At 40.1% G+C, this 27702-nt stretch overlaps 1 protein-coding gene across 2 annotated transcripts; it reads left to right on the top strand.

Moving 5' to 3' along the window:
- The first annotated feature begins 326 nt into the window (after nt 1–326).
- LOC129335022 (proteinase-activated receptor 1-like) lies at nt 327–27333 on the top strand. 2 transcript variants are annotated; one of them, XM_054987449.1, is made up of 3 exons: nt 327–478; nt 12956–13673; nt 27304–27333. In XM_054987449.1, the coding sequence occupies exons 1-3, from the start codon at nt 394–396 to the stop codon at nt 27311–27313; spliced, it is 813 nt and encodes a 270-aa protein (XP_054843424.1). In that variant the 5' UTR covers nt 327–393; the 3' UTR covers nt 27314–27333. The 2 variants fall into 2 exon arrangements, with proteins under 2 accessions (XP_054843424.1, XP_054843423.1); XM_054987448.1 differs by lacking the exon at nt 27304–27333 and having other exon boundaries at nt 12956–18348.
- The last annotated feature ends 369 nt before the right edge of the window (nt 27334–27702 follow it).

The raw sequence follows: 27702 nt of genomic DNA, 5'->3' as shown, positions 1-27702 counted from the left end.
TCCTTACTGTAGTTTAATGCTGAATAGAATGCAAGTAAGATGTAACTAAAAAGAGGTCCAGTAATTAAATTCCCTTGTGACCCTTCGTGCCTCAAACGTGGTCTCAGGCTGAAGAGAGTGTGTGCGCGTACGTATTTTGTGCCCTCGAGCCGCTTCCGACTTAACGGTTACCCTAAACAGCTTCTCCTCCTTGCGTTTGGGCCCGCCTCCCACACCGCCCCTGGGGCGGAGGCTGTTCTCTCGGCCAGTCCCTTCTGTCCTCAACCACGAGTGGTGCGCGGTGGCTTCTGCACTGGCTGTTGAGTTCCTCTCAGAGGCGCCCGGAGGAGTTTGGAGGCGACCAAGGCTGCAGGTTTCGGGACTCTTCCTCAGCCCCTGCCGAGCAACGCTGCCATGGACTCGCCGCCGGCCTTACTGCCGCTTGGCTGGAGCGTGGCGCTGCTTTGTCTCTTCCTCTCCTTTCCCTCCGCGCAAAGTGGTAGGTGGCGCCAGCGGGGAGTCCAGTTCGGGGTGGTCATTGTGGGGCGCGGGGAGGCAGTTCAGCCATTTTCTGGGCAAGAGACCTGGGTTTTTGGAAATACGCGCTGCTCGTGTTGCGGTGACCTTCCTACCCCCCCCCCCCGCCCCCCTTGCACAAAACAGAGCTACAGTGATCCATTGAAATTGATGGGTGTAACTCTGTTTACGATAGTGCTCTGAAAGTGAGTCTGAAAGTCCCGTTGGTGGGAGGTTGGGTCACAACACAAGTGTGAATGAAACTTTGTTCCCAGAACGCAAGTCAGATCCTAGAGTGCAGTATTCAGAGGCATGGAGTGAAACCTCAGCCCGCGTGTTATCTTTTTCGGTATATGAAATCAAGCCCCCCCCCCCCACACACACACACACAAACACAAATATTGCATCCCCATTATATCTGCTTGCTGAGAATGCGTTTCATGCGTCTGATGAAGAGAAGCCAACCCAAAACGTTTGTGCCACGATAAACTCAGGAGTCCAAAAGACTCGTTTTGTTCTTGAGAGAAAATTCTCTTTGTAGGCATTTATTCCTTACAATATGGGCATGGGTTTTGGATTAGGTAGAAATAGGAACTACTTCCCCACTCTTCCGTTGCTTTTCCCAATGACTCTTTCAGCAACATGGTATACAAAGTACAGACCTGTTCAAAACAAAGCCCGAAGAGATAAGGAGGGGAAGAGGAGTAGTCTTTGTGAAAGTTTTATTTTTGTTGAAAAGTGGGAGCATGGACTTTAGTCGTCGTCCCCCCCCTTCAAATCCCCAGCTTTGGGTTTTAAAAAAATGTTTTTAATGAGTCACAATTAATTCCATACATGACCTCACGGGGAAAACGAGCTGCTTGAAACAGATAAGGAATCCTTTCCAGAAGGGAAGTGGTCTGTGGGAGTCAAACAGCCAAACTACAGGGTAGCAGCCTAATTCAGCAGCAGTCTCAGATAATAAGACATCAGAGGCACGGAACATGGGAGTATTTGCTGTCTAGTCATGGCCTTGATCCTTCATATGGGCAGGACCACCTCTCTCCCTGGCATGGCATGACAGCTTCACCCATCAGAACAGGGCCTTCTGCAATACCACCATGAAAATGGGCAAAATCAGCAGCTCTCCCTATACGTGCATTCACATGCATTCTCTACAGCAATCCTCATTTTATGAAATAGCCTGACTGAGGAAATCAGGAAAGATCCCACTCTCCCAGCTTTCTGGAAACTGCAAAACTGGAGGACTTTTTTTCTCAGGCAGTAGGGCTGTGCTGTAAGGAAATGGTGCAGAGAGATGGTTTGGTAAAGGGCAGGGACTATAGACAATACTACTGGTTACTGTCTGTGGATGTAGATATGATTTTCTGGGTAGTTTCCGTCATTTAATAAGTCATGTCAAATTTGTAGGTTTTGTGCCAGCAATGTTTCATCACTGTGTTCCTGTGTTTGAATGAATGAGTAAATAAATAAATAAAACTCTTTGTATATCAGTTGTTTTCCATGCTTGGTTAATTCAGCAGGAAAAGTAATATTATTCATTTTGTACATTTTTTTCTTTCTAGTTATTCAATAAATAGTATATGGGCTATCTTTAAGTTATTTTTCCTGTGGAAAACCAGCATATTCTCCTTCTGAGTTTACTGAATTTACTTTTTGTTAACAGTGTAGAGATGTAAGAAGAAGAAAATCTTACTTGTAGTTAATCTAATCTTCCTCTATTGTTGTTGCACTTCTGGTATTACTGATAGATGGTCAAAATATTGACTCAAAACTTGGTAGTGCTCTTGATGAGTCAGCCCTTAGGTTTGATTCTTGAGGATCAGGTTGAACTTTATGGACTTCAAGGTTTAATCTGTCTGGGTTTTGTACTCCAAGATTAGGTTTTTGTTAAGCTCATGCTAATGGGAGGAGCATTAAGTTAACTTTCTAAACTCTTCTGTTCAAGAATGTCTTTCAAGATATTTGTTACATCAGGATAGGACATATGATGTCACTCTGTTTTTGTTTCATGGAGCAGTAATTCTGATAGTGATTCCTATGATAAAAGGAATCCTCAAAAGGCTGAAGTTGGTTCCCAGTTCATTATTCACATTTTCCCATCCCGTATTCATGAATCTAACAACAAATATTGCAGAAACTTTAAAAAATCTTGGTGTGCAAACAAGCTTTGGACCACCACATTCTCTGCACTACAGAGTGGACCTGCAGTATTCTCTGGTACATGGCTCAGTTTTTGCACTAACTGCTCCAAAGTTGGATGCCTCCATAACAAATAGATTTGCCTGCCTCCCTCTTTTGCCATCTTCTACCAATGATGGGGGGGGGGGGCTTGGCATTTCCAAAGTGATTCCAGTTCTCTCCCCAGTGTTTTTAATTGTATTATCTCTTATATTTATTTTAAATTCTGGTTTTAATGGTGTATTTATGTGGTGGTTTTTAATATCTTTTAAGATGAGATTTTAATTATAATTTGTTAGCTGGCTTGGTAGCCCTGTGAGGTAAGAAAGGCGGGAGTAAAATCTGTCGTTGATTATAGTGATGATAATAATACAGATTAAAAAACTAGGGGATGCTGTATCTCAAAATAAGCTTTTGACAAGAGAGATCTTTGGTAAAGGGACAGGGATTGTAGACTATACTACTGTTGATGTAGATATGCTCTTACTGGGTAGTTTCCATGCTGTTAAATATGTCATGTTTAATTATATATGCTTTGTTTCAGCATAAGAAATTCAATTTATTGTATTCGATTTCTGCTTGTTTTCAAATTTCCGCAGCCTATAGCCTATTGTATTGTTCATTGAATGTCCTATCTGTTTGCCTTGAGCCTCAGTGATAAAGTTGGACTAACTAAATAACAATGATAACAACAGCATATCCCCAGACTGTGGAAGCTACCAGACATGCACTGGTACCTGGTCCAGACATTGGTTCTGGTGCTAAAAACTTCTCTTTAGGGTGCTCCAAGAAGCTCATAGGGTTATTTTGGAGAGAGAGTTTGAATAAGAAACTCAAACAGCTGTATGGCACCTCCAACCCAAAATAAGCTGTGCACCAAATCAATCTATGGAGTGTGGGGATATATAGTTTTGGCCTAGTTATAGGGGCATCCCAAATAGAAGCCCGTAGTACCAGAACCAGTGATTGGACCAGTACATGGCTTCTTGAGTGTTAGAGGGTGTATGATTTGGGGTGATTCAAAGCTTTTGGGGGGGTGCAGCTTCCCTCAGTCTCTTAATCTGCATTTCCCCTAAGGCTGCTGTACAGCACTTAGTGCAAAACCTGGGTTGTTAGAAGCCATTGAAAATGGGGCAAGGGACTGCCTAACATTCTGAATACTGCCAGTTTCCCACCAAATCTCCAAATGCCCCCTCCTCCATTTATAGATCACCACTTTATGGTGCTGCAACCCTGCTTAAGAATCACTGAGGTAAAATGTAACTTCAGATATATTGTTCTCCCTGTGAGTAATGAAAGTAGAATTAGTGCTGAAGCTATGAGAATTTTTTCTTGGAAATTTGTAGAGGATCAATCTGGTCTCACTGAACATGGAACTGGGAAAGAAGTTTAAAAGTCCTAGTATTTCTGATCTGCCACAGATAAGACCACCAATTTCTAGTCTGTATGACTATGAAGCAAACTACTGCCTTAGCCCCATCAGGAGTCCGTGTTACATTTTTGAAATTACGTCTTCAACAGTGGTATCAGATTAGGGCGTTCTGCAGTGGTACAAAATTCTAAACTACTAGAGGACTTTCCATTCCCTTTGAAATGTAAGGAATATTTCTAAGCAGGTCTACTCAGGATCTTACTCAGGTGTGGGGCATACTCCCAGACAAATGTTCTTAGGGTTGCACTGTTAGAATGGTATGGTATTGTGATGATCTTGACTTAATTGGCCTGTTTGATGTTCTAGTTTTAAAAGTCCATACCCCTATTTTAAGAATCCAGCAAAGGGATATATGGAATAATTGCTACCAATGCATCAAAAGTTGTAACTTTTCCTTCTTCCCATCCTTTGTTTAATTTGCCTTAAGGGTCTGTGAATTGCTTTAAAGTCATTTTTAACCAAGAACGACTCCAGTCTTTTTCCTGATACCTTTGTTAGAAGGAGAAATAGAAAATTCTGTTAATATGCTAGCCTCCCTGATTTGGATTTTGGAGTTAGTGTCTCATTTGGACCTTGTCACAGGGGGTGGGTAATGACATTATATTATTGTTTGGTTGGTTATAGTCCGCCTTGCTCATTGAGACCCAAGGCAGATTACACAGTGCATGTGAATGCAATATAATCAACATCTAGGACAATTCACTGAGCAAAATACCATATGATCAATAGTTAGGACATTCAGTGAACAGATACAATAGGGTCTGGTAACCAGCATAAAGCTGAGGGGTAGAGTCCTCCTTTTCCTTTGCTTATTGATGCTTGTACAGTACAAGAATTCTGGGTTGGAGCTATTCCAGAGTCTGAGAAATGTATGAGCGACATCATTTTAAGATGAACTGAAACAAAGAACTTGCTCAGCCCAAAAGTGTATCATTGTGTTAACTAGGCAGTGTACAAAGGCATCCTCCAGTAATCTTGTATCTTATCTTTTTTTTTTTGCCACTTCTCAGTAACAGATTACAGTTTAGTAAGAGTTTAGGCTTTAAAAGAGTACTGTTTACAGCCACATTTTATGAAAGAACTTGGATAGATTGTTCGGTTACTTCCAGTGGGCTTCATATCCAGATCAAGAAGGGAAATTTGGAAACTTGGTTGGAGCAGGCATGTGGTTATATTTGTTTTTGGGTATGATTAGTTGCTGTGGTAGCTGTGAAATAGCTGTCTGTGTAAATAAAGTGCAGGAATAGACCTAAACTGAACGCTTTCTTGCACAGAGTACAATGATGAGTTAGAAGCTGAACAAAAGACAGTCTTAAAGATTTATCATTGGACTATGAACAGCCTGGCTAATAGGAATTGGCATTTCTTCCTTAGTGAGATTTTCTATATTTTGAGTCTGGATGACTGCTTCTTTTCAAATAGGTGGAATGGGAAGAAGCCCCAAATGGCTGGATATGGTGGTCTTCTCTTGTGCATTGTAACCATAGATCTTCTGTGGATTAGTTGCCCCAGTTTCTACCCTCAACAGTCATTTGCAGGCTTTGATATTTTATTTTTAAAAATATTTATTTTATTAGTGCAAAACAGAAAAAAATTAAAAGCAAACAGCAGAAAAGAAAAAAAAACAATGCTGCCTACAAAAACACTCTTGGCAAATCTATACATAGATATATCTACGAACGATTTCCAAATGTCTAAACATGTGCGTACTCTGATACTTTATGAATGATATTCCTGGTCCTGTACAGTGCAAGTCTTTAACAACATTAATGGCCTTGACATGTTGATCTGTGTTTGAACATCTGTGTCTGTTCAGACATTTTGCTCATGAGAATTAGAATACCGTACTTTGGTGCCTGACAGTGCAGTTATAACCAGTTGCTGCTCTCTAAGTCCATTGAAATCAGTGGGCTTAGAAAGATGTAGTTTTACACGGGACTGCACTGTAAGGTATTTTTATTTAGGTATCTTTCAGCTGAAGTTAATTATGTCAAATATATTTGGAGCCTTTTCGTAACAAGGACAATTTAAAGCAAATGTTAAGTTACAAAATCTGGTTTGACCAGGTGCACAGCTATATTCATCATAAAATGGGCCAATTTTTTGTTGAGCACAAATAATTAGCCTATGATTAGTTGCTTTGTGTAATAGTATTACAAGTGCATCTATAAAGTTTGTCAATATAACAGTTACTCAAACATTTAATCATAACTATTTACTCATTTCTATTATGTTGTTTAATATAAAAGTGATGCACAATTGTACAAGTCTAATGTCATATTTAATTCCTTTCTCCAAAATTCATGACAGGATTCCAGCTGTCAAAAATGCAGTTTTTTAATACAACCATCTCTAAGTTGTACTAATTCTCATAGTTTTGTAATATTGCAAACTTTTTGAATCAAGAATTTGATCATGAGCTCTTTATTACTTTCCCAAAATTTTTGCCATTAGCAATTTTGCAAATACCAGAATGGTCAAGAACCATTCTTATACAGACTGTTGGACTATATGCATAAACTAGATCCAATAAATGCTATTTTGGGATTTAAAAAGATAGTAATCCCTGTAATGCGACAGATTTCTTTAAGAATCTGAGATCAGAATGTTTTCACTGCAGGACATTGTTAAAACCTACGTATAAGATTTCCCCCCGCCCACTCCACATTTCCAGCCCACATGTTGGTTTATGTGGTACATCTTTAATTTTTGAGGAGTTAAATACCAGTTATAGAAGAACTTACAAAAATTTCCCTCAAAGTGCTGCTGTAACAGCAGAAGAGGAAACAGAAGTTTTCCTTCTTTTTCAGTAATGGCATCACCAACCATCTGTTGTCTTCATAGCATTACATTTTGATATTTCTGAAATTGGAGATGATTAACCATATATGGCTGAGATGAACCCTGTATTATCTTATTATGTGCTATACCCTCAAATTATGTCAAACACAAGTTCATCTGATTTGCTAACTGTTTTGCCATAATTTAAACCATTTTGTTACTTTGTTTTTCTGTTTTATTTCCATATATGAGAGACAATTCCCATTAAAGCTTACATATAATACCCTAGTTTGTTTTAACCCAGTCTGACCATGACTGCAAGATTGTGAGACATGTATTAAATATAAAGTCTGTAATAGTCAACCACCTGGGCTTAGAATCCTTCTAAAAGTTCTCCAGACATCAATTACTGCCTCAGTCATTGGGTTACTAAGCTTTATACAGTTTCTCCTTGTAAGTAACTTTTACTTTAGAAACATTCAGTAGAATATAAGGCAATGGAATTAGACTACATTCTTGTTCTGACTTTGACTTGCATGTAGGATTGCTGTTCCACTGGTGGGGGCGGGAGGATCCCCCACTCCCACTCTCCGCCACCTACAACCACTCCTAGGAGTGGTGAGTGCTGGGTCCTGTCCCCCCACTGCCAGGAGGGTAAAGAGACTTGGCAACTCTACTTGCATTTATCTGTTTATGAATGGTATTGAGTAGTGCTGCATGCTGTTGTGTTTTAACATCTTCTGACTTTCCTCTTTGTAAAATTTGTAGAATTACCCTTGATTTTCACTAGTCCATATATATTTTGCAAATTCTTTTTTCCATGAATTTAGTGTTTGCTTTGTCAACTTTATTGGTACACTTTCAAAAAGAAGTCTGGCAATAACCATTTTTAAGGTTGTAATTTTCTGAACCAAGAAAGTTGTAATGCTGACCGCCTGCCAAGGTCTCCTTTTGTTACTCTATGTTAATGTAGTCATACAATTAAATGGTGAGCCAGAGTAGTCGAAGTATGCTTTATTTAAAATTATATTGCATAAAGCAACATGTGTCAATGCTTAAATATCAAATTCAGTAGCAAACAGTTCGTATTTTGCAAGAAATAGATTGTATGTGTTGGTTTTGAAACATTTTGTCTTCCCTGTGTCACACAAACAACAGAAAAATGTCACTCTATGTTACAGTTGCCTTAACCACGTGTACTTATAAGTAAGCTTCATGCTCCCAGTGTGTGTGAAGCACAAACAGGAAATCAGCTAGTTTTGAGGAATCAGTTACATAGAAAAACCGCTAGGGTCCTATTTCATAGAATTATAGAGCCATAGGGTTGGAAGGTACCTTTAGGGTCATGTAGTCTAACCCCCTGCATAATGCAGGAAACTCACAAATACCACTCTCACACTCACACTCACTCACACACACACACACACACACACACACACACACACTGATCCTAACTCCATGCCCAGAAGATAGTAAAACACCATCAGGATCCCTAGCCAAACTGGCCTGGGGAAAATTGCCACCTGAACCCAAGGTGGCAATTGGCCTTACTGTGGTCATGTAAGAAAGGGCCACAAGAACTAAGCACTGATTTAACCATGCCCTTCCTCTCATGATCTGCCTAGGTTCACAGAATAAACATTGCTGTCAGATGGCCATCTAACCTCTGCTTAAAAATGTCCAAAGAAGGAGAGCCCACCACCTCCCGAGGAAGCCTGTTCCACTGAGGGACCGCTCTTACTGCCAGGAAGTTCTTCCTAGTGTTTAGCCTATTTAATGTCAACATATTGGTTCTGGTCCAACCTTCTGGAGCAGCGTAAAACAACTCTGCATCATCCTGTATATGACAGCCCTTCAAGTACTTGATGGTTATCATATCTCCTCTTAGTTGTCTCCTCTCCAAGCAAAACATACCAAGCTCCTTCCACCTTTCTTTATAGGATTTGGTCTCCAGACCCCTTATCATCTTCATTGTCCTCATCTGCACACGTTCCAGTTTGTCTATATCCTTCCAAAATTGTGGTGCCCAGAACTGAACTCAATACTCTAGCTGAGGTCTAACCAGAGCAGAGTGATACCATCACTGCTCGTGATCTGGACACTGTGCTTCTGTTGATACAGCCCAAAATCACATTTGCTTTTTTAGCTACAACATCACACTGCTGACTCATGTTCAGTGTATGATCTGCTAAGACCCCTGGATCCTTTTCTCACATAATACCGCCAAGACAAGTCTTCCACTTCCTATAACTATGCGTTTGATTTTTCCTACCTAAATGCAGAACTTGGCATTTATCTCTGCTGAAATTCATTTTATTTGTTTTAGCCCAGTTTTCCAGCCTGTCAAGATCATCCTGTATCCTAACTCTGTATTCTACTGTATTTTCTGCCCCTCCCCATTTAGTATCATCTGCATATTTAATAAGCATTCCCTCTATTCCTTCATCCAAATAATTTATAAAAATGTTGAACAGAACAGGTCCCAGGACCAATCCCTGGGGCACTCCCCTTGTCACTATTCTCCAAGAGGATAAGGAACCATTAACTAGCACTCTTTGGGTGCAATCTGTCAACCAATAATAGATGCACCTAACAGTAATAGGATCCAAACCACATTTTACCAACTAGTCAACAAGGATATTATGTGGAACTTTATCAAAAGCCTTATTGAAATTGAGATAAACTACATCTACAGCATTCCCCTGATCCAGCAAGGTAGTAACTTTCTCAAAAAAAGAGATAAGGTTTATTTATTCTGGCTTTATTTATGAAGGCTGATGTCAAAGAACAGGCTGCAGTCATACTGAACTTGCCTGTTAATGCAGTAATACTTTGAGGCTGAATAAAAGTCACGTGACACTTTAGTCCATTCTTTTAGAGTTTGAATGCCATTCTCTTCATTGCTCTGAATGAGCTTTCTTCTGTTAGCTCTTTATTATATGACTGAGTTAGTAAATAGTCTACATTTTGAATCACCTTAGGAAACAGTTTTATCATAAACTAACTTTAATGTAAAATGCACATGTATAACTTTTCATAAGTGATGCCCTGAATATCATGTTGGCTGGGAAAGGGTTTTTTTTTCATTAATCCTAATAAATAATTTTATGTTATTTTTCTTCCTATTGCACTTCCTTTCTCCTTTTCTGTTGCTGAACCTTTTTTGTCCTTTTCCTATTCTTACACAAGGGTGCACTGCTGACATGTCAATGGACAGGAAATCACAAAGATTACGTGGTTGGAATTTACGGCTGGAATTTTTTTTCTTTCAAGAAGCTCAGTTTGTAACAAACTTGAAAAAGGTGGATTTCCACTGCAATCTCTGGCCTAATGAATATCCCCTTTTCCTCCAGCAGATAGGAGCCAGAGGCACCATAAGTCTAGACTGGATGGCCTCTGGCAGTTTATTAGCAAAACATCTCTAGCATCTCTGAGATATTTGTTCAGCTGTTGAGCCCTGCAAGCCCTGCTTGATGTCCAGTTAGAAACTTTTATGAGTGATATCTGCCAGAGATCCGCTATCATGCACTCTTATTAGGACCAACCAAAATATTACAAAACAGATTAACGTTTTCAAGTTCCCTAGAACTTGTCACCAGGTAAATGTTCAGTTAAAAAAAAATAAACAAGGAGTGAGAGAACATTTCAGGGCATGGTGATCGGTCCCTGTGTCTGAAGCTTCAAGAGCCTTAATATGGAAAGCTGGGAGTGTTGCAGACTTAACTGGACTGGTTGTGGTTACATGCAAACAGATTTAAGGTAGCATCGGAGATTCTAGAACAGAGAGGCAATGGCCACACTTACGCCTTGAAAATATGAATAATCGGCTATCTCCCCAGACCTAATCAAAATATGCAGATCCCTTGTAAGACAGAGAGTGGAAGAAAACTAGTCGCACTTACATTAAAGATTAATTGATTGAAATTAATGTCAAGTGATCGACTAGATCAGTGATCCTCTGTGTGGCACCTGCCAATATATTTCTTGGTGCCCACTTCCTTCTTTCCCAAAGACTGGCACTTGCCAGTCTTCCACCTCACTAGAGCAGGAGGTCCATTAGAAGACCCCAGGAGGAATCAGCTTTGTGTTTTCAAGAAATATTATTTGGAAATAGCTGCCCCTATCATAGGATGTTTGGTTTGGAACTTCTAAACATTCTTTGATTAATTACGTGGCAACAATTTTCTAGTCAGCTGTGCCTCACATGGCTACCATTTATGGTGCTCTCCCTACTATTCTCAAAATCCAGAAGTGTGCAGAGGATTGACTATGTTGGGAACCCCTGCACAAGATAAAGAGTCAATAGAAAATGTTAATATTACCTAGTGGTCAAGAGCAAGCGACCTCCATAAGCAGAGTCTCACTATTTTCCAGTTTTAAGAATTTCTCTCAGGAAGATAAATTGACAGAAAGCTGTGTCTATTGAAGAATTCCAAAATCTGCTGCAGTTTATTATAATGTGTTTGAAGCATCAGACCATGCCCTGAAATATTCTATTACAGTCTCATTTAAGAGTTCAGGTATAGTCAATTTTTTACATCAATTTGTGATATTTTGGCTAATCCTAATAAAAAGGTATTATATAACTAGTTCATGGAAATTTTCTGTGAATCAATACAGTTGTCTTTAAATGTTGTCCATGGATACGTGGAAGTTCTGTTTAGCCATCACAGCTATTAGCTGTTGATGAACATATCTTCCATTGACAACATTTCACTGGCAACAGTAAAATATTGTTAGGCCAGACTCATAATGATAGTTAAGAGGTAATACATCGGCTTCCTTATCATGTGAATACATGAAGACCCTGTTACACCATACCAGTGATCCATCTACTACAATATTCTGCTTCCCATAGTGGCCGACCAGATATATCAGAAGGCCCAAAGCAAGGGCAAAAACCAAAGCCTCTCCCAAAATCATTGATGATCATAGCCTCCATTGATAAACGTACTGTGCATGGAACTGTACACTGTTCCGTGCCAATATTAATTTCAAAAATGCTATTTAAACGATGAGTGTACAAAAATCCATAAAACATATTGTTAACAACTTCCTGTAGAACAGTTACCAAGTATTCTGGTGTACATACCACTTCAACTGGTATGTAATCACTGACTGATCACTGGTGTTCACAGAGTTCAGAGCTTTGTTTACCGCACAGGAAACTAGTAAGCTATTGCTTACATTCAAAACAAGCATAATAATAGATGAAAGGATTGATTCAGAAACTTATGTTGCACAATCTTTGTGATTTTCTGTTCTTTGACATGTCAGTACTGTTGTGTAAGAATATGAAAAGTACAAAAAAGGTTCAGAAATACAAAAGGAGAAATGTATGTTATGTGATAAATATATATTTGCTAGCATAATGTATGCCACTAAGAATGTCAGTGTTACATAGATGTCACCATCATATTATTATTGTTGATGTTTATTTATAGTCTACCTTTCTCACTGAGATCCAAGGTGGATTACACAGCACAGTATCTGCAGAAGACCCTGTTCTGATAAGCAAAGCTGCCATGGTGGAACATGGGGGAGAGGCAGTCACTCAGATATGAGGGGCCTTGGCCCTGAAGGGCTTTGAATATGATAGTCATGACCTTGAATTGAGCCCAGTAACTGATGGGAAGCCAATGGAGTGACTGCAGAATGGGAGGGATATGCATATGCTGTCTAGCTCCTGAGAATAAATGAGCTGCGGCATTCTGTACTAGCTGGAGTCCCTGAGTCCACTCTACCTATGTAGATAGAGTGCATTATAGTAGTCTAGTCTCAATGTTACTATTACATGAATCCAGGTGACCAGATCTGCTGATTCAAGGTAGGGGGGCATCTTCCAGGCTAGTGTGAGTTAGGTGAAGGCAGTCACTTACAGATCATAAAATAAAAGTATATAAAAAGGTAGTACAAAGAAAACAGTTTAGAGATCCAAAGAACAAGAAAAGCAAAGTCATTGTAAATTAAATGAATCTTCCTTTTCTTTGTATTGAAACCCACAAAAGTATTGAAATTCATAAAAATTATTTTCTAATGTGTATAATCATTTTCTTGCTGTTTTAGGATTTCTTCCCAAGAATGATAGTTTGGGACCAAGAACATTTGTCTATTCTTCCAGAGATGAAACAGTTGAAAAAATCTCGTGGGAGAACACAGACTCAGATACTGAAAATGAATCGGATGTTGGATCGGGATTCCTAAATCAAAGTGGGATCATTGGAGCAAGGTGGAAACAGTTGCCTATACCCATTTCCAGAGATGCTGAGCAATACCTCACTAGTCCATGGCTAACCCTTTTTGTTCCTTCAGTTTATACGCTCGTGGTTGCACTGAGTCTTCCTCTGAACATCATGGCGATTATTATGTTCCTGATAAAAATGAAGATAAGAAAGCCAGCTGCTATGTACATGCTCAATCTGGCTTCTGCTGATGTACTCTTTGTAAGTGTGCTGCCCTTTAAAATTTCCTACCATTTTTCTGGAAACAACTGGGCATTTGGACCAGAAATGTGTCGTTTTGTTACCGCAGCCTTCTACTGCAACATGTACTGTTCCATACTGCTGATGACGGTGATAAGCATTGACCGTTTCCTGGCAGTGGTGTACCCAATGCAGGCTCTTTCATGGCGCACTCTAGGGCGTGCCTCTATGGTGTGTTTTATCATCTGGCTCATCGCCATAGCTGGAGTTATACCTTTGCTTATCATGGAACAAACAAAGAGAATACATCACTTGAACATTACTACCTGTCATGATGTGTTGGATGAACTTGATCTTAAAGGGTATTACTTTATTTTTTTCATCATTTTTTCTTCCCTTTTCTTTTTCGTACCATTCATTATTTCTTCTGTCTGCTATATGTGCATCATTCGACGTCTGAGCTCTTCTGATATTGTCGCAAAGCAGAGTAAAAAGACCCGGGCTTTACTTTTGTCTGTAGCTGTGTTCTCTGTTTTTGTTATATGTTTTGGTCCCACAAATGTTCTGTTACTAATTCACTACATATATTTTTCTTACAACAACTACTTGGAAAATGTCTATTTTGCCTACCTCCTCTGTGTCTGTATTAGCAGCATAAGTTGCTGTATTGATCCTTTGATCTATTACTATGCTTCATCTGAATGTAAGCGACAGCTTAGCAGTTTGTTGTGTGGTAAACAGAGTTCCGAACTCTGCAGTACTAGCATCAGTGGCCAGTCAATGATCAGGACTAATCGAAGAGATACATGTACCAGTACGCTCGGTAATAGTGTCTACAGGAAGTTATTGACGTGATCTTTTACGGAAAAATGTATGTTTTATACATTTATGATTTATACAAATTTTTAAATGTACTGAAGAATATCCAGTTATGTACACATTTTCATTTGATTAGATAATGTATGCCATTATGACTGGTGTAGTGTTTGAATTGCCAGGACCCTGTGTGGGGATGGTAGGGTGGTACAACACACCTGTGTGCTTTCTGTTCCCTGAATTACATTAAAAATCTCTGTGGAATCCAGATGCTGGGGGGAAAAACAAACAGGTATAGTGTTCATTGCGACACTTGAAACCCAGTGCAAAATTTTACTTTTCTGTAAGCATAAATAGTAAGCATTTATTTGGGTGAATGTAAATTGGTCCATTTGCAGATAGCAAGTGCTAAATCTGTTTGCTTGTGATCAGTCATTAGCAACAATCTGAATATCTCTTTATTATAACACTTCCCCTTTTATTTATGTGATAATTTTCTGGGGTCTGGGTTTTTTTTTTGTTCAAGTGATGATGTGATAGAATATTAGTAACAGCCTTTGATTACAGTACCTTATCATTCAAACCTTCCCATGAGTGTGTGTTCAGATTTGTATATGCATATTAGGAAAGGCAAGTAATGAAGGTTAAAATGCTGACGAGTTTCAGCAAGTGTCAGTGAGAAAGGCAGGCTACGAATGAAGTATGTTCTTGAGAACAACCCAGGCTTACAGAAGTTTATTTTATGATTCTTTCCCCATTTTTAATCTCTGGTCTCACTTTATACAGATTGTAATTTGGGATAGAAATCTGTAACGTTAGTCTACACCTGTTTTTGCAGAGTTTTTGCAGAGTTACGAATTTTCTGCTTAAGTCCATGAGAGCCAGCATAGCATTTAGAGTTTCAGAGAAGGATGTGGCAGAGCCCAGTTCAAATCTCCACTCTTCTATGGAAGCTCACTGGGTGACCTTGAACCAATCTTCTCTGTCAGCCTCACCTGTCTCAATGAGTAGTTGTTGTGACATGTTGTTTTGTAGTGTTTATTATGTTACAGCAATCCGATGAGGGCTGTATCCATTTACAAATGGAGAAATGCAGCTAAAAGATTATTTGTTCTCAGGTGCTCAGTCAGCTCATGGATGAAATAGATATTGAAGCCAGGCATACAACATGCCAGTCAGGCACACTGTCAATTACCATATTGGATATACCTGAAATTAAATGAAAAGGTAGTATATTTCATGCTGGTTTTCTATACAACTCAGATTTTTCAGACAAGTACTGTATATTATATGCTGCTACATTCTTTTTCATGATCCTTATTTTAAAATCTGCAAGATATTTTAAAGACAAGTATATGACTCAGTGTACATGGTTTGGTGTTGTCATATAAAGGTCGTTACACATCTTTTTAATAGCTAATAGCAGTGAACTTCTTACTGATGATTTAAACCATATTTTTATAAGAAATGCAGTTGTAACAATTCTAAATGCTAGTTCTGGTTTATATATATTATGTGCACACTGACTCTCCTGAAGATACATTTATATAATCCTGAAGTGTGAAACACTTATTTGATCCCAAATTCATCCGCATAGTTTGGCATACCCAAATATCTAGAGAATTAGAGATGGGTAAGTATTCTTGTTCCATACCAATGGCTGCATAGAATGCAATAAAGTATGCAAATCAGGACAGTCACTTGAAAGTGATTCCACTGTTGGCATTGTCTTAATTTCAGGTGGGAATACTGTGTGCTGTCAGTTCTTTCCTACTTTTTAAGAAAGTGTATCTTTAGAACGTCTTGTTTTATTGTATGTAGAACCATTTGCTTTTGAAGGCAATTTTTCATGTATAATTAAGTTACTCTGTTTCATTTAGTTTTGTCCTGAAATGTGTTATCATTTACTCATATATATCAATGGCAGGAAAAAGAATTTAACCCACATAAATGATTATCCTTTCAAATTAAAACTGAACTAAAATTTGAAAATGATATCAATTAAGACTTGATATCACCAAAATGATTGCATGTTAATTCTTTTTATTATGATGTATGAGTTATACTTAGTACCAGGATGAGTCCATATTACAATATATAAGTCATGGTCTTGTGAGGAATAAATCACAGAGGTAATTAACAGGAAAGTCCTCCCCTCTCCACTCCAAGTCCAGGATACTAAAAGCTCTTCAACAATTTTCCCATCTCTTTGTTTTATTGCTTCTCAACTGTGCTCAGTACTGTTTATTGACTGTCAACTGTGCTCAGTAACCTGAAGGCAGTTATGCTCCATTCTTGTCTGGTTGGCTTTGTAGGGCAACTTTAATTTTACAAATAAGCTTTGAAGTCCCCCTCCCATATGCAGAAGATGTCTGTGGTTGGCCTCTATTGATGGCTGTTTGACTATGAAGTTTGTAATTAGATGGAACAAGCAGAGAATCTGCAAAGACTTGCAGGAGACATTTCATTTTCCTCTATCTCACTACTTCCTCTTTCCCTTCCCTGAAAGCCCTTATAGCCTCTCCCCTTTCCTGCTTCCTTCTTTCCTACTCACCAGCCAGTCCAGCTTTATTGATTCCCCCTCCTCCTCATCTTTTCCTCCTTCCTTCGGATGGCATCCTATACCTGGGGAAAGTATACAGTTTTAGCTACTGCTCTGTGCCAGGCCCAGTTGCATGGAGGGGAACCCACAAGATTTTGTGGGAGGGGGGATGACTGCACTTTCCCCTCTATCCCCCACCCCACACTATTTTACCTTTTCCTCCTCTTGGCAATCCACATATCCTCACCTTTCCATGTTTTCTTTTTTTTTCTTCCCATCCACTCACCAACCAAAGTTTTATCTTCTCCCTACCTTCAGCTATATTTATTATTCGTTTACTTCATTTATACCCCACCTTTCTCCACAGTGGGGGCCCAAAGCAGATTGCTGCATTCTTCTCCATTTTATCCCCACAATGCCCCTGTGAGAAGTAGGTTAGACTGAGAATGTATAAGTGGCACAAGGTCACCCAGTGAAATTCCTTGACTGAATAGGGATTCAAACCTAGATTTCCCAAATCCTAGCCTGAAACTAACCACTACACTGCTGAGGTGGCTGCTGTTTAACAGTAGCAAGCAGCAGGGCCTGGAAGAGTCATGGAAATCACATGGTAGCAAGTCACCTGATGGTTGCAGTCTAGCCCCATTGAGTTCTCCCTGAAAGTCCAAGACAGCCTTAGAAAGGAGACTGTTCCTCCCCCTTTCTTTTACTGACTAAAACCAAGGCTGGAAGGCTGGCAATTCTGTCATGGTTGCCTAGCAGCAATCACTGAGGGCATTAGTTTCTTAAAGTTACAGGAACTGCTGCTATTATTTTGGGAGCTTTAAACTCCACACCTTTTTAAAGATTTCAGATTTTTCTGCTAACCTGAAATATTTCTCAGGTTTGGTGTTTGTTTGTTTTTAAAGATCTATCTTGTCTATCCATGGCTTCAGTTTCAGAATTTAAGTATCCACAGATGAGGCCATATTGAAAGTTAGAGATGATGATGAGGCTCAGCAAATGGAGGAAGAAAAGAGGGACTATGGCTTTGTGACAGAGTACATGTTTTGCATGTAGGAGGCCCCATCTTTATTGCTTGCCATTTCTGATTAGAGAATCTCAAGACAAGTAGGCAGTACTGTCTGGATGAATCAAAGATCTGATTCAGTATAAGGCATCTTAACACATTAAAAAACCTTCAAATCTCGAACAGCTACCTGAAAACTGAAAAGAAATAACTGCTTGTTCTGTTGTAAGTGCTCACAGTACTTGATCAGTTTTTTAAAAAAATCATGTATTATATTACCGCCTCTTTGACAGTAATTCTCTGACAATAATTGTGTGATAGTATTTTTCCTGCACTGGTTGCCTATTAAAATTCCAGCAGTATTTTAGTCTGTTTTAGTTTAGGAAGAAATACACGTCATTATAGGAAGAATCCTAAATGAAGATGAGCCTTGACTTCCTATGTTTTCCTTTCTGGTTTTGTGTGAACATCAAAATATACTTTGCATAAAGTGATTCAACCATCACAAGTAAAAATGTATATATTTTGCAGTTTAAAGTTATCCTTAATTAACCAAATAAAAACATAGTTTTTGCTTTAAGTTATAATGTGATGAGCACAACGATTTTTATATTTTTCCTATTTTGTACATTGTGTTAAACTGCAGTAATAATAAATGTATATACTCTTACTTTGCAAGTCACTGTATGTTGATTCATAATGAAATAGTACCCTATAAAATGGCAGTCTTGCTCTGAAACTATACAAGTTGTGGTGTCAACCCACAAAAGGGTTAATGCTGTTACCTAAACACACATCTTCTGCTACCCATATGCCAGATCAGCAAGGTAAAACAGCCCTGCTGCAGGTTGGTACAGTCTAGTATCTTTTTGCTCAGGAACACTAGTTTGAAAACATTAAATACAGACATTGATACAGAGATATTAGAACATTTATTTTCTAAACCAATACCGCCAAACATGCTAGGTTGTCATTTTGTCTATGTTAATTTTTAAAATCACTTGGCTTACATTTCATATGCCTTCCATACATATTTTATTCTCTCATTGTAATGGCATAAATAGCATAAAGGCCAGATAATGGGTTGGATCCACAGTTGTCTCTGGGAGGCAAGAGCATGCTACTGGGGCAGAAGAGCAATTCGACTTATGCAAAAGGGGGATGATCTTGGCTGATCCCTCCTCCCACTGCAGCCCCCCATGATGTACCCTGCACTATTCATGAAGGTTTGCTGGGTTTGGAGGAGTACAGTGAGCTGCAGGAGGAAGGATTGACGCAAAATACATTCAGAAGTATCCTTTCCATTTCCAGACATCGGTGGATCCAACTCATTGGGTGACCTTTGAAATGTTTGCTTGTTTGTAGAACAAACTTCCCTGTAATTTTTCATGAGAATGGCTCAGCTATATACCTTGGGACTGATAGCAGATACAAGTTTGCTTGCTTGATTGCTTAACAAAAGAGGTGAGTTCTGTGGAATAGACACTTGTATCCTTAGTTGCAGCAGTATTTTAGTACATGAAGTACAAATGATTCCAAAGTTCATGTCTCTCAATGACATCATCTGTGTATGATTATGAAGCAGTCGTTCATATCTGGGATAGTTGTTGCTTTCTTGTGTGTTAACTGAATTACTGCACTTTAGTCTTGTTTATTGTGCAGATACCGTTATCATGTTACATTGAACCACTCAAGTACATTATAAGTGCGAAACAGAAATACTAATTGCATCTGTAAAAATCATCCATTCTTGCATGCAGTCATATAGATTGTTTCCTTAGAGTACCATTAAACTGGATTGTGTTTATGTTAGTGTACATAACAAATCATAAGTGTATCGTGAAGTACTGGTGAGGCCTTATTGAACAAGGATGTGATGCACTCTCTGCACATGTACCATAAACTTAAATGACCAAATGCAGTCAGAGGTTAACTTTGGTGCTTACACTATATCCTCTTTACAAACATCAAATTTATTTATTTTATAGTTTGATTTTTTCACTGAGAGCCAAGATGGATTACATAGTGCAGATGAAACACAATATAATCAACAGCTAAGACATTCACTGAGCAAAACACTATAATGAACAACAGGACATTCAGTAAGCAGATATACTCTGCTTACTGAATGTCCTGTAGTAGCATAAAATTTGAAAGCTGAGCACAAAGACGAAATCTTTCTGAAACAAAGTGTACCTAATTAACATGAAATATTTAGCAATGTGGAAACCCCCTGATAGGAGCATATCTACATCAGCAAATAGTACGCAATAGCATAGTGTGTCCTGATAATTCAGTTTTCCATAGTTTGTGGAAAGTCAGGAGAGTGGGATCTTTCCTGACCTCAGGCAGGCCATTCCATAAAATGGGGGTCACCACAGAGAATGTGCATACACGGGCAGCTCTTGAATTAGCTAAACTGCAGGATGGTATCCGCAGAAAGTCCTGTTCAGGAGAACAGGATTGAGTCCAGTGTCACCTTACAGACCAAAAAGATTTTCAGAGTAAGCTTTGGAAAGATAGAGCTTCCTTTTTCAGACACCTGAAGAAGGGAGCCCTGACCCCCGAAAACCAACAATCTGAATATCTTGTTGGTCTCTTAAGGTACCACTGAACTCAGTCCTGCTGTTCTACTACAGACCAACACAGTTACCCACCTAAACTATTCAGATGAGCAAAGCTACTGAGGTGGAAACAGAGAGGCAGTGCCATACATATGAGGGACCAAGGCCACTAAGGGCTTTGAATGTGATCGTCATGACCTTGAATTGAGCCCATAACAGATAGGCAGCTGATGGAGTGACTGCAGAATAGGAGTGATAAGCATGCTCCATCTGACTCCTGAGAGTAAATGAGCTGCAGCATACTGCACTAACGAGTCTCCAAATTGACTTTGAGGGGAGACCTGTGTCAAGTGCATTACATTACACTCTAGTCTCAATATTACTGGCCATGAATCCAAGTGGCCAGATCAGCTCTGTCAAGGTAGGGGACCATCTTCCAGGGGAGTGTGAGTTGGGAGAAGGCGTTTTTTGCAGCTGCATTACTTGCTTGTCTAGCAGTAGCATTGGGTCTAGTATAATCCCTAGGCTAGGGTCAACCGAACCACACCAAAGGTTGGAAGCACAATGTCCAAGATTTTCCAATGCTTTTCCAACCAGCATCACTTTCGTCTTGTCTAGGTTCAATTTCAGTTTGTTTGCTTTCAACTAATTGACCACAGCTGTCAAGCAGCAACTCAGTACGGATACTGAGGGATACCAAGGGATTTGGATAATGAGATATAGAACTGGGTATCATCTACATATTGATGGCATCCAATTCTATAGCTACGACGAGTTCTCATAAAGGCTTTACATAGAGGTTAAATAAAAAGGGGGATAAGATTGTGCTTTGTGGAATCCCGCAAGGTAATATACTTAAGGCAACAATATGCTTTTTATATATTGTCAAAGGCTTCCACAGCCAGAGAACGATGGTGGTTGTGGATTTTCCAGGCTGTATCACCGTGATCTTGGCATTGTAGTTCCTGACGTTTCGCCAGCAGCTGTGACTGGCATCTTCAGAGGTGTGGCACTGAAAGACAGAGATCTCTCTGTGTCAAACTGTCAAAGTTTGACACTGAGAGATTTCTGTCTTTCGGTGCCACACCTCTGAAGATGCCCGTCACAGCTGCTGGCGAAACGTCAGTGTAATGATTTCAAGTAAATGTGTGCATGTGTCTTTAAATGCTTGGTGAGATAGGTGAAGAGTGGGGGTGAAAGAGAGGGATGAGTGAGTGATGTGATTGGTTGATGACTGAGAGTGTGGGCGGAGTGAATGCAGTTTGAGATTGACAGGACAGAGAGAAAAGTTTCAGTCAGAAGAAAGCAGGCTAGCTGTGTGCTGCCTGAGTATATTGAAGTATTTATGAGAGAAATATAACCTGTGTGGAACCTGAACTGAGCATGTTTGTGAAAGGACACTCAGTCAGGGAAAGTCAGCTGTGTGCTGCCTGAGCAGGTTTAATATTTCTGTGAATAGGAGTGAGAAGAAAGCAGGCTGGCTGTGTGCTGCCTGAGTATATTGAAGTATTTGTGAGAGAAATATTGAGTCTAGTGAAAGAGGCTAACTGAGTGTGAAGCCTTAGAAGAGATCTGTGTGAATGAGTTTATAGGAAGTAACTTTAAGAACCGAGAACTACATTTATGAAACTGATACGCTTCTTGACTAAATAAAAGTTCATTTTGTTTTGTTATATCCCAGAGTAGCTGTCATTGCTATATCCCATTCCTATCCTCAGGGCCACATAGAACCACGAAGGAGCCTGACGCTTAGGAAAGTTACCAAAAGGGAAAATTTAAATAAAATATCTTGGAATAATATATTCCTGGTGGCAGCAAACTACCCAGAGGGTGTAAGGGAAAGATTAAAGGCAAAATCCACCCCAAAGAAAGTAAAGGTCATAACAGTCAGGAACTACAAATGCCAAGATCATGGCGATACAGCCCGGAAAATCCACAACAACCAATATTCTTTTTCGTTATAGAATCCAGTGCTTTTTTGCTACAGTGCTACAGAGAAATGGAAATGATACAGTTGAAGATCCACACAATAATGAGTATGACATACATATCAGTCTGACTGCAAAAACATCAGACCAGTTATTTCTGTCATTCATATCTGACAACACTGATATTATGATGTGCATCTTTGATTTTTTCCCCAAGGCCACTTGCAAACATTATAAACACCTGCAGGAACGTTTCACTTCAGTAAGCAGCAGTATAGTTCATAGAGGGATTGCACATCTTGCTACTTAGGAAGGCACAAAATTTTCCTTTATTTATTCACTTCATTTATACCCCACCTTTCTCCCATTGAGGAGAAAGCTTACATCACTCTCCCCTCTATTTTATGCTTGCAACAACCCTATGAGGTAGGTTAGGCTGAGAGTGTGTGACTGGTCCAAGGTCACCCAGAAAGCTTCCATGGCTGAGCAGGGATTTGAACCTAGGCTTCCCAGATCCTAGTCTAACACTCTACTACACCACTACTAACTTTAAACTAGGTATGTCACCAATCAAATGAAGATGTAATTGTATGTTGGCAGTACTGCTTTAATAATCCTCAAGTCTGCTGTTCAGTTTTCTTACACATTTCAAACATCCAGGTAGCAAAAAACAAGTTCAGAACTGGCGCCGACTGTAGATGTGGCAATGTGTGTTCTCAGGCAACTGTTACGGCTGTAATTTTGACTTAGGGCCACTAGAGGTTGCCATGGCATCAACCAAACTTGCTAAAAAAACCCTCAGAACTTAAGAAATAGATGGATGATATGGAGAAATAGTGACTAAATGACAGAAATATTACTAACAGAATACCACAATTATGCTATCAAAGCCACTTTCACAGTCAACAATCCCTTAAGGAACATGTAATAGTGTGGTGGTGGTAGTATGTAATAGTATGGTGTTTTCAGTTTGTGAATGAAGACAGGTTCAAATTTTACTGACATTCGAGAGTGTTTTGATATTGTGAAGGCCAATGGCCATATACAATAAAACGAATCTGAATCTGAGGTTCAAATCCTATCTGATGAGGTCAGTGTGGTCTTTGGCAAGGTACTATCACAGCTTCAGCAGTGAGATAAATAATTTGTGTGTACTTCAAAAAAATTCCTTACATGCTCATAACTAATAAAGTTAGTTTTATTCAGAGGAAGCTTTGATAATTAAACAGATTTACATTTAGTCTCTGTTTTTCATAAAAATAGGACCATGTGTGTTCATCCTGCCCTACCTAATGGGAAGAATTGACTTACAAACAGCCTCCAAAGTTATAAAGCTCTGAAAAATTCCAAATGACTAGACCACAGATTCTTCAGGGTCACATATAAGATGAGATAATGTAGGACAATCTGGTATGCAAATACTGCTGTAATGTTTAGAGTCCACACCAGCAAGGCAACATGTGTATAACTTTATTGATTGATTTACATTACTTATCCACCTTTCTCACTGAGACTTAAGGCAGATTATACAGTGTGAGACTCCATTTGAGTCTCAGCTAGGCATCCCTCTTCGATTAAGCCTCGCGTTCCCCAAAGGCATGCCTAGTCTGACTTCATTAGATACAGCCCCCTTGTCTATTTCCATCCTCCTCATCTTGCACAGTGGAAATGCACACAGAGCAAGGCTGTAGGAGCTGATCTCATTTGACAGACAGGTCGGTATGGAAGAAGGCAGTCTGCCAAATGCTCTGGTAGCAGGCCATTAAGGGCTGCAACAGGAAGAACCAGCACTTTGAATTCAGCCCAAAAGCAAACTGGCAGACAGAACTATGGAGATATATAATATAGAGCCCTCCCCTTGGCAGTTCTAGAGGAGCATTACAGAAAGGTTCGGATGGAAGATAGGCTATGTCTGTGCGGTACTGGGGAGATTGAATCTATAGACATTGTTTTAAATGAAAAGCACACCAGTCTTATCCGGACTAATTGTCAGTTTACAGGCCATCATCTAGCCCGATACTGCCTTCAAATGATCATTCAGAATATCTGTTGTTGATCACCAAATGCTCTTCTTTGAGACTGCTAAAAAGCATGGGAGATTAACAGAGCCATGCAAGACCCATAGCACAAGTGTCATCAGGCCAAGCAACTGTCCCTATCACCATCTGGTCCCATCCAGCCAGATTTCAATGGGATCTCTGTAGCATGTACAAATAATCAACCTGTCCCAAAGGATAATGTGACAAATGGTATCAAAAGTGACTGCATTTCCTCAGTTCCAGAAAGGGACATCCATCAGAGTGATCAAGGCAGTTTCAGGCTTCAAAATAGACCTTTTGCCAGATGGAAATGGGCCCAGATACTCTGTTTCATCCAACAAAACTTGGATCTGGATAGACACCACTCGATTGAGCACCTTGCCCTTAATAGGGATAATTGCTACTGGATTATTCTAACTGGGACCAAATAACTGGGCTTAGAAATGTTTACTTCTCCCTCAAAGGAGAGTCCATTACAGCTAATTGAAAGAAGCCATGAAGAATAACAGGTGATGTATTGTCGAAGGCTTTCACGGCCAGAGGACGATGGTTGTTGTGGGTTTTCCGGGCTGTATTGCCGTGGTCTTGGCATTGTAGTTCCTGACTCTCCCGTGGGCAGCATGACAACGTCCCTACTGGAAACGTGTGCACTCCTGAGGTGCCTGCCAGTGGCTCGCACTCAATCGCCTCGTCCATCAATCGCCCAGATTGCTGGGCGATTGAAGGACGAGGGAGCAAATCTCCGGGAGTTTGCTCGCCACCAGCGGGCACCTGGGAACCCTACTCGGGGCCCAAAAGTGGGTCACAAAGCCTCTGAAAGTGGGTTCCAGGCCAGTCATGCCTAATGGCAGCTCCTGCCCCTCACGTTCTTCTCTCTCTTCTTCTTCCTTTCCAGCTTCTCAGAATCTGGCCTTGCCCTCCCCCTTTGCAACAATAATGGGTGGGGGAGCTGTCTGGCAACTAGTAACTTTACAATAGTAGCTGGAAGAAGGGGAAAGGCTGGAAAGTGGGCAGAAGCTTTTCAGCTTATGGAAAGTGAGAGGATGAGAGAAAGTGGCGAGTGGCAGCATCAACTCTGTCTTGGCACTGCTCCTCAGCAGCCCAGCCTCTTGCCTAGCCACCTGCAGTGCTTCACTGCCCTCTACCTGCTGTGGGGCAAGCCCTCTGCTGTGAGTGGTAAGCTAAAGCCCCTGTTGCAAAAGCTGCTTATGATATGAAAGATAAGAGCCTCTCAATCTGATGTGATTCATATCATAGCACAACATGACCAAGCAAATGGCAAGTGGTCTGCAGGGCAATTAAAGTTTATTGCACTTCCCAATCCTCCCAAATTGCAGCTTCTTGGCAAGAAGGGTCCTGAGAAGATTCTCTCCTGACACTCCTTCCCCTTTCATCCCCGTTTGGTGCAGCCCTCTCCAGCTATCAGTCGTCTCTAGAGAGTTTTACTTTTTCCTGAACGAGAATGCTTAAAAAAACTCTAACACATTACCAATCTTTAGAGATATTTGGTGAATGATAGTTTTATTGGACACCTAAATAAGCAACTGCTCCTCTTGCCCCCAGGATGGAATGTTGAATTATTATTTTATTGGCAGGAATTAAAACAAGCAATTGCATCCCTTGTCTCCGGCCAGAATGTTGATCAAAATACATCAAAGTTTTTTGTACCTTGGACCATCCAGCTCCAAGGTCCTTTCCATCCTATAAATGTCTGGGCTCTGATCCAGTCAGGTGTACATATTTAATCTGGATCCAGGTGTGTCACCCTCAGATCCTGATCTGAGCCCCTCCTCAAGAAAGCTGGCTGTTGACTCCTTCTTCCGTGGACCTCTGATAGGTAACTAAGTATTCCTGATAGTATTCCCTCCCTTTTCTGCCTGTATTCCTAGGCTCTTTTATGCAATTGTTTTATCTATCTGTGTGTGTGATATTTTTCCTCCTTAATAAAAGCTACCTCTGTTTTTGGAAAAAGCATCCATCTTGTTTACATCCTTATGAGAGGGACCCCTTAAAAGTTGATAGAAGATCCCTAGTTACTGAAACTTGCTCCTTGCTTTGCTAATTTCCCTTTACTTTTGCAAGGAGCCCTCATCTAGGTAAAACTACACTGAACCACTTGCCACCCACTTCTTTGCTGACATCTGCTATCTTCCCACTTCTCCTTAATTCCCCCTGCCCTGCCCTGCCCTGCCCAGCTCCCTCTTAATCTCTTTGGCAGATCTGGATAGGTTACCATATAAAATAATTTTGGACTTGTGGGTCATCATACCAAAAAAGTTCGGAAACACTGGGATAGACAAGATTTTCCTTTGTTTAGAATATTTATTTATATATTCTATATGCAAGTCTACACTCAGCCACAAGGCCAGTGTGGTTTTGGGCAAGTCACTATCACAGCTTGACCAGTTGGGTAAATGAGAATTATTTTTTTAAAGTCCATGTAAGCTGAAAAAAATACATTCTGCACCTGACCAGCCAAGGATGCTGATTCTATGTATTGTCGAAAGCTTTCACGGCCGGAGAACGATGGTTGTTGTGGGTTTTCCGGGCTTGCCAAGACCACGGCAATACAGCCCGGAAAACCCACAACAACCATCGATGCTGATTCTGTTGAACTTTAGAACGTTGTGCCCTGCTCTGGAGCAAGACTTGAATACAGAGGGCCTTGAACTGCAAATAATGCACTCTTCTTTGGGTTCCCAGGTTTCTATACCCTCCTGGTGGGAGGTTGGGGATCTGGGACTTACATGTTGTAGTTTTCTTGTGCACGTGCAAAGTGGAAAGTGACATCATCCCTCTAGTCACGGGTGTGCGCTCATGCTTGCACGGGGCTAATTCTGACCTGTTTGGGACCAAAATTTGCACCAATGAAGTCATTCCTTTAATTGAAGGTTTTGTTGTAATAAGCAATTCATAAAAGAAACATTGTGCGCTGAGGAAGTGAAATAAGTGTTGCAAAACACAGTTCATCCTTTGTTAATAAAGCTTAATTGATTTTTAATTGATATGCTTAAAACAAAAAAACCATTTTTTTTACACCCATTACCTGCACATATAATCCACATTCTTTGTCTCTGTCTCTTCCTCTCAATAGGCTGAGGTGATCCTCTGGTACTGTTCACTGTGGGTTTCCTGTCATTTTATATGAAAATTCATGTCCAAGGAGGAAGAGAACATGAAGAGTGGAATGAAATTCCAGTGAATTCTTGCTCAGTCAGTTAGGGGTGAGTTTCTTTTCAGGCAAACCCTCATAGCCAGAAGTTGAGGTGCAGCAGTGGAGGAGAAATGGGCTTCACTGTGATGATAATTTTTTTTCTGCTCAGTATATCCAGCACTATATTCAGCACAACAAAAATAAACAGTTAGTATAAACCATCATTGCTTTGTTCTTACTCAGGGATCTTTTCAGCCAGAACATGGTGGGAAGGCATTCCAGCATCTCTAGAAAAAGGTCACATGGCCGGTGGCCATTAAACTTTAAAATCCCCTCCTT

The sequence above is a fragment of the Eublepharis macularius genome, chromosome 8, assembly GCF_028583425.1.
Source record: "Eublepharis macularius isolate TG4126 chromosome 8, MPM_Emac_v1.0, whole genome shotgun sequence".
NCBI classification, from domain to species: Eukaryota; Metazoa; Chordata; class Lepidosauria; order Squamata; family Eublepharidae; genus Eublepharis; species Eublepharis macularius.
This window is presented reverse-complemented; position numbering and strand designations above follow the sequence as displayed.

Coding starts and splice junctions, on each gene's coding strand:
- LOC129335022 (XM_054987448.1), top strand. CDS start 394: ATGGACTCGCCGCCGGCCTTACTGCCGCTTGGCTGGAGCGTGGCGCTG. Junction 479..12,955: donor CTTTCCCTCCGCGCAAAGTG/GTAGGTGGCGCC, acceptor TTGCTGTTTTAG/GATTTCTTCCCAAGAATGAT.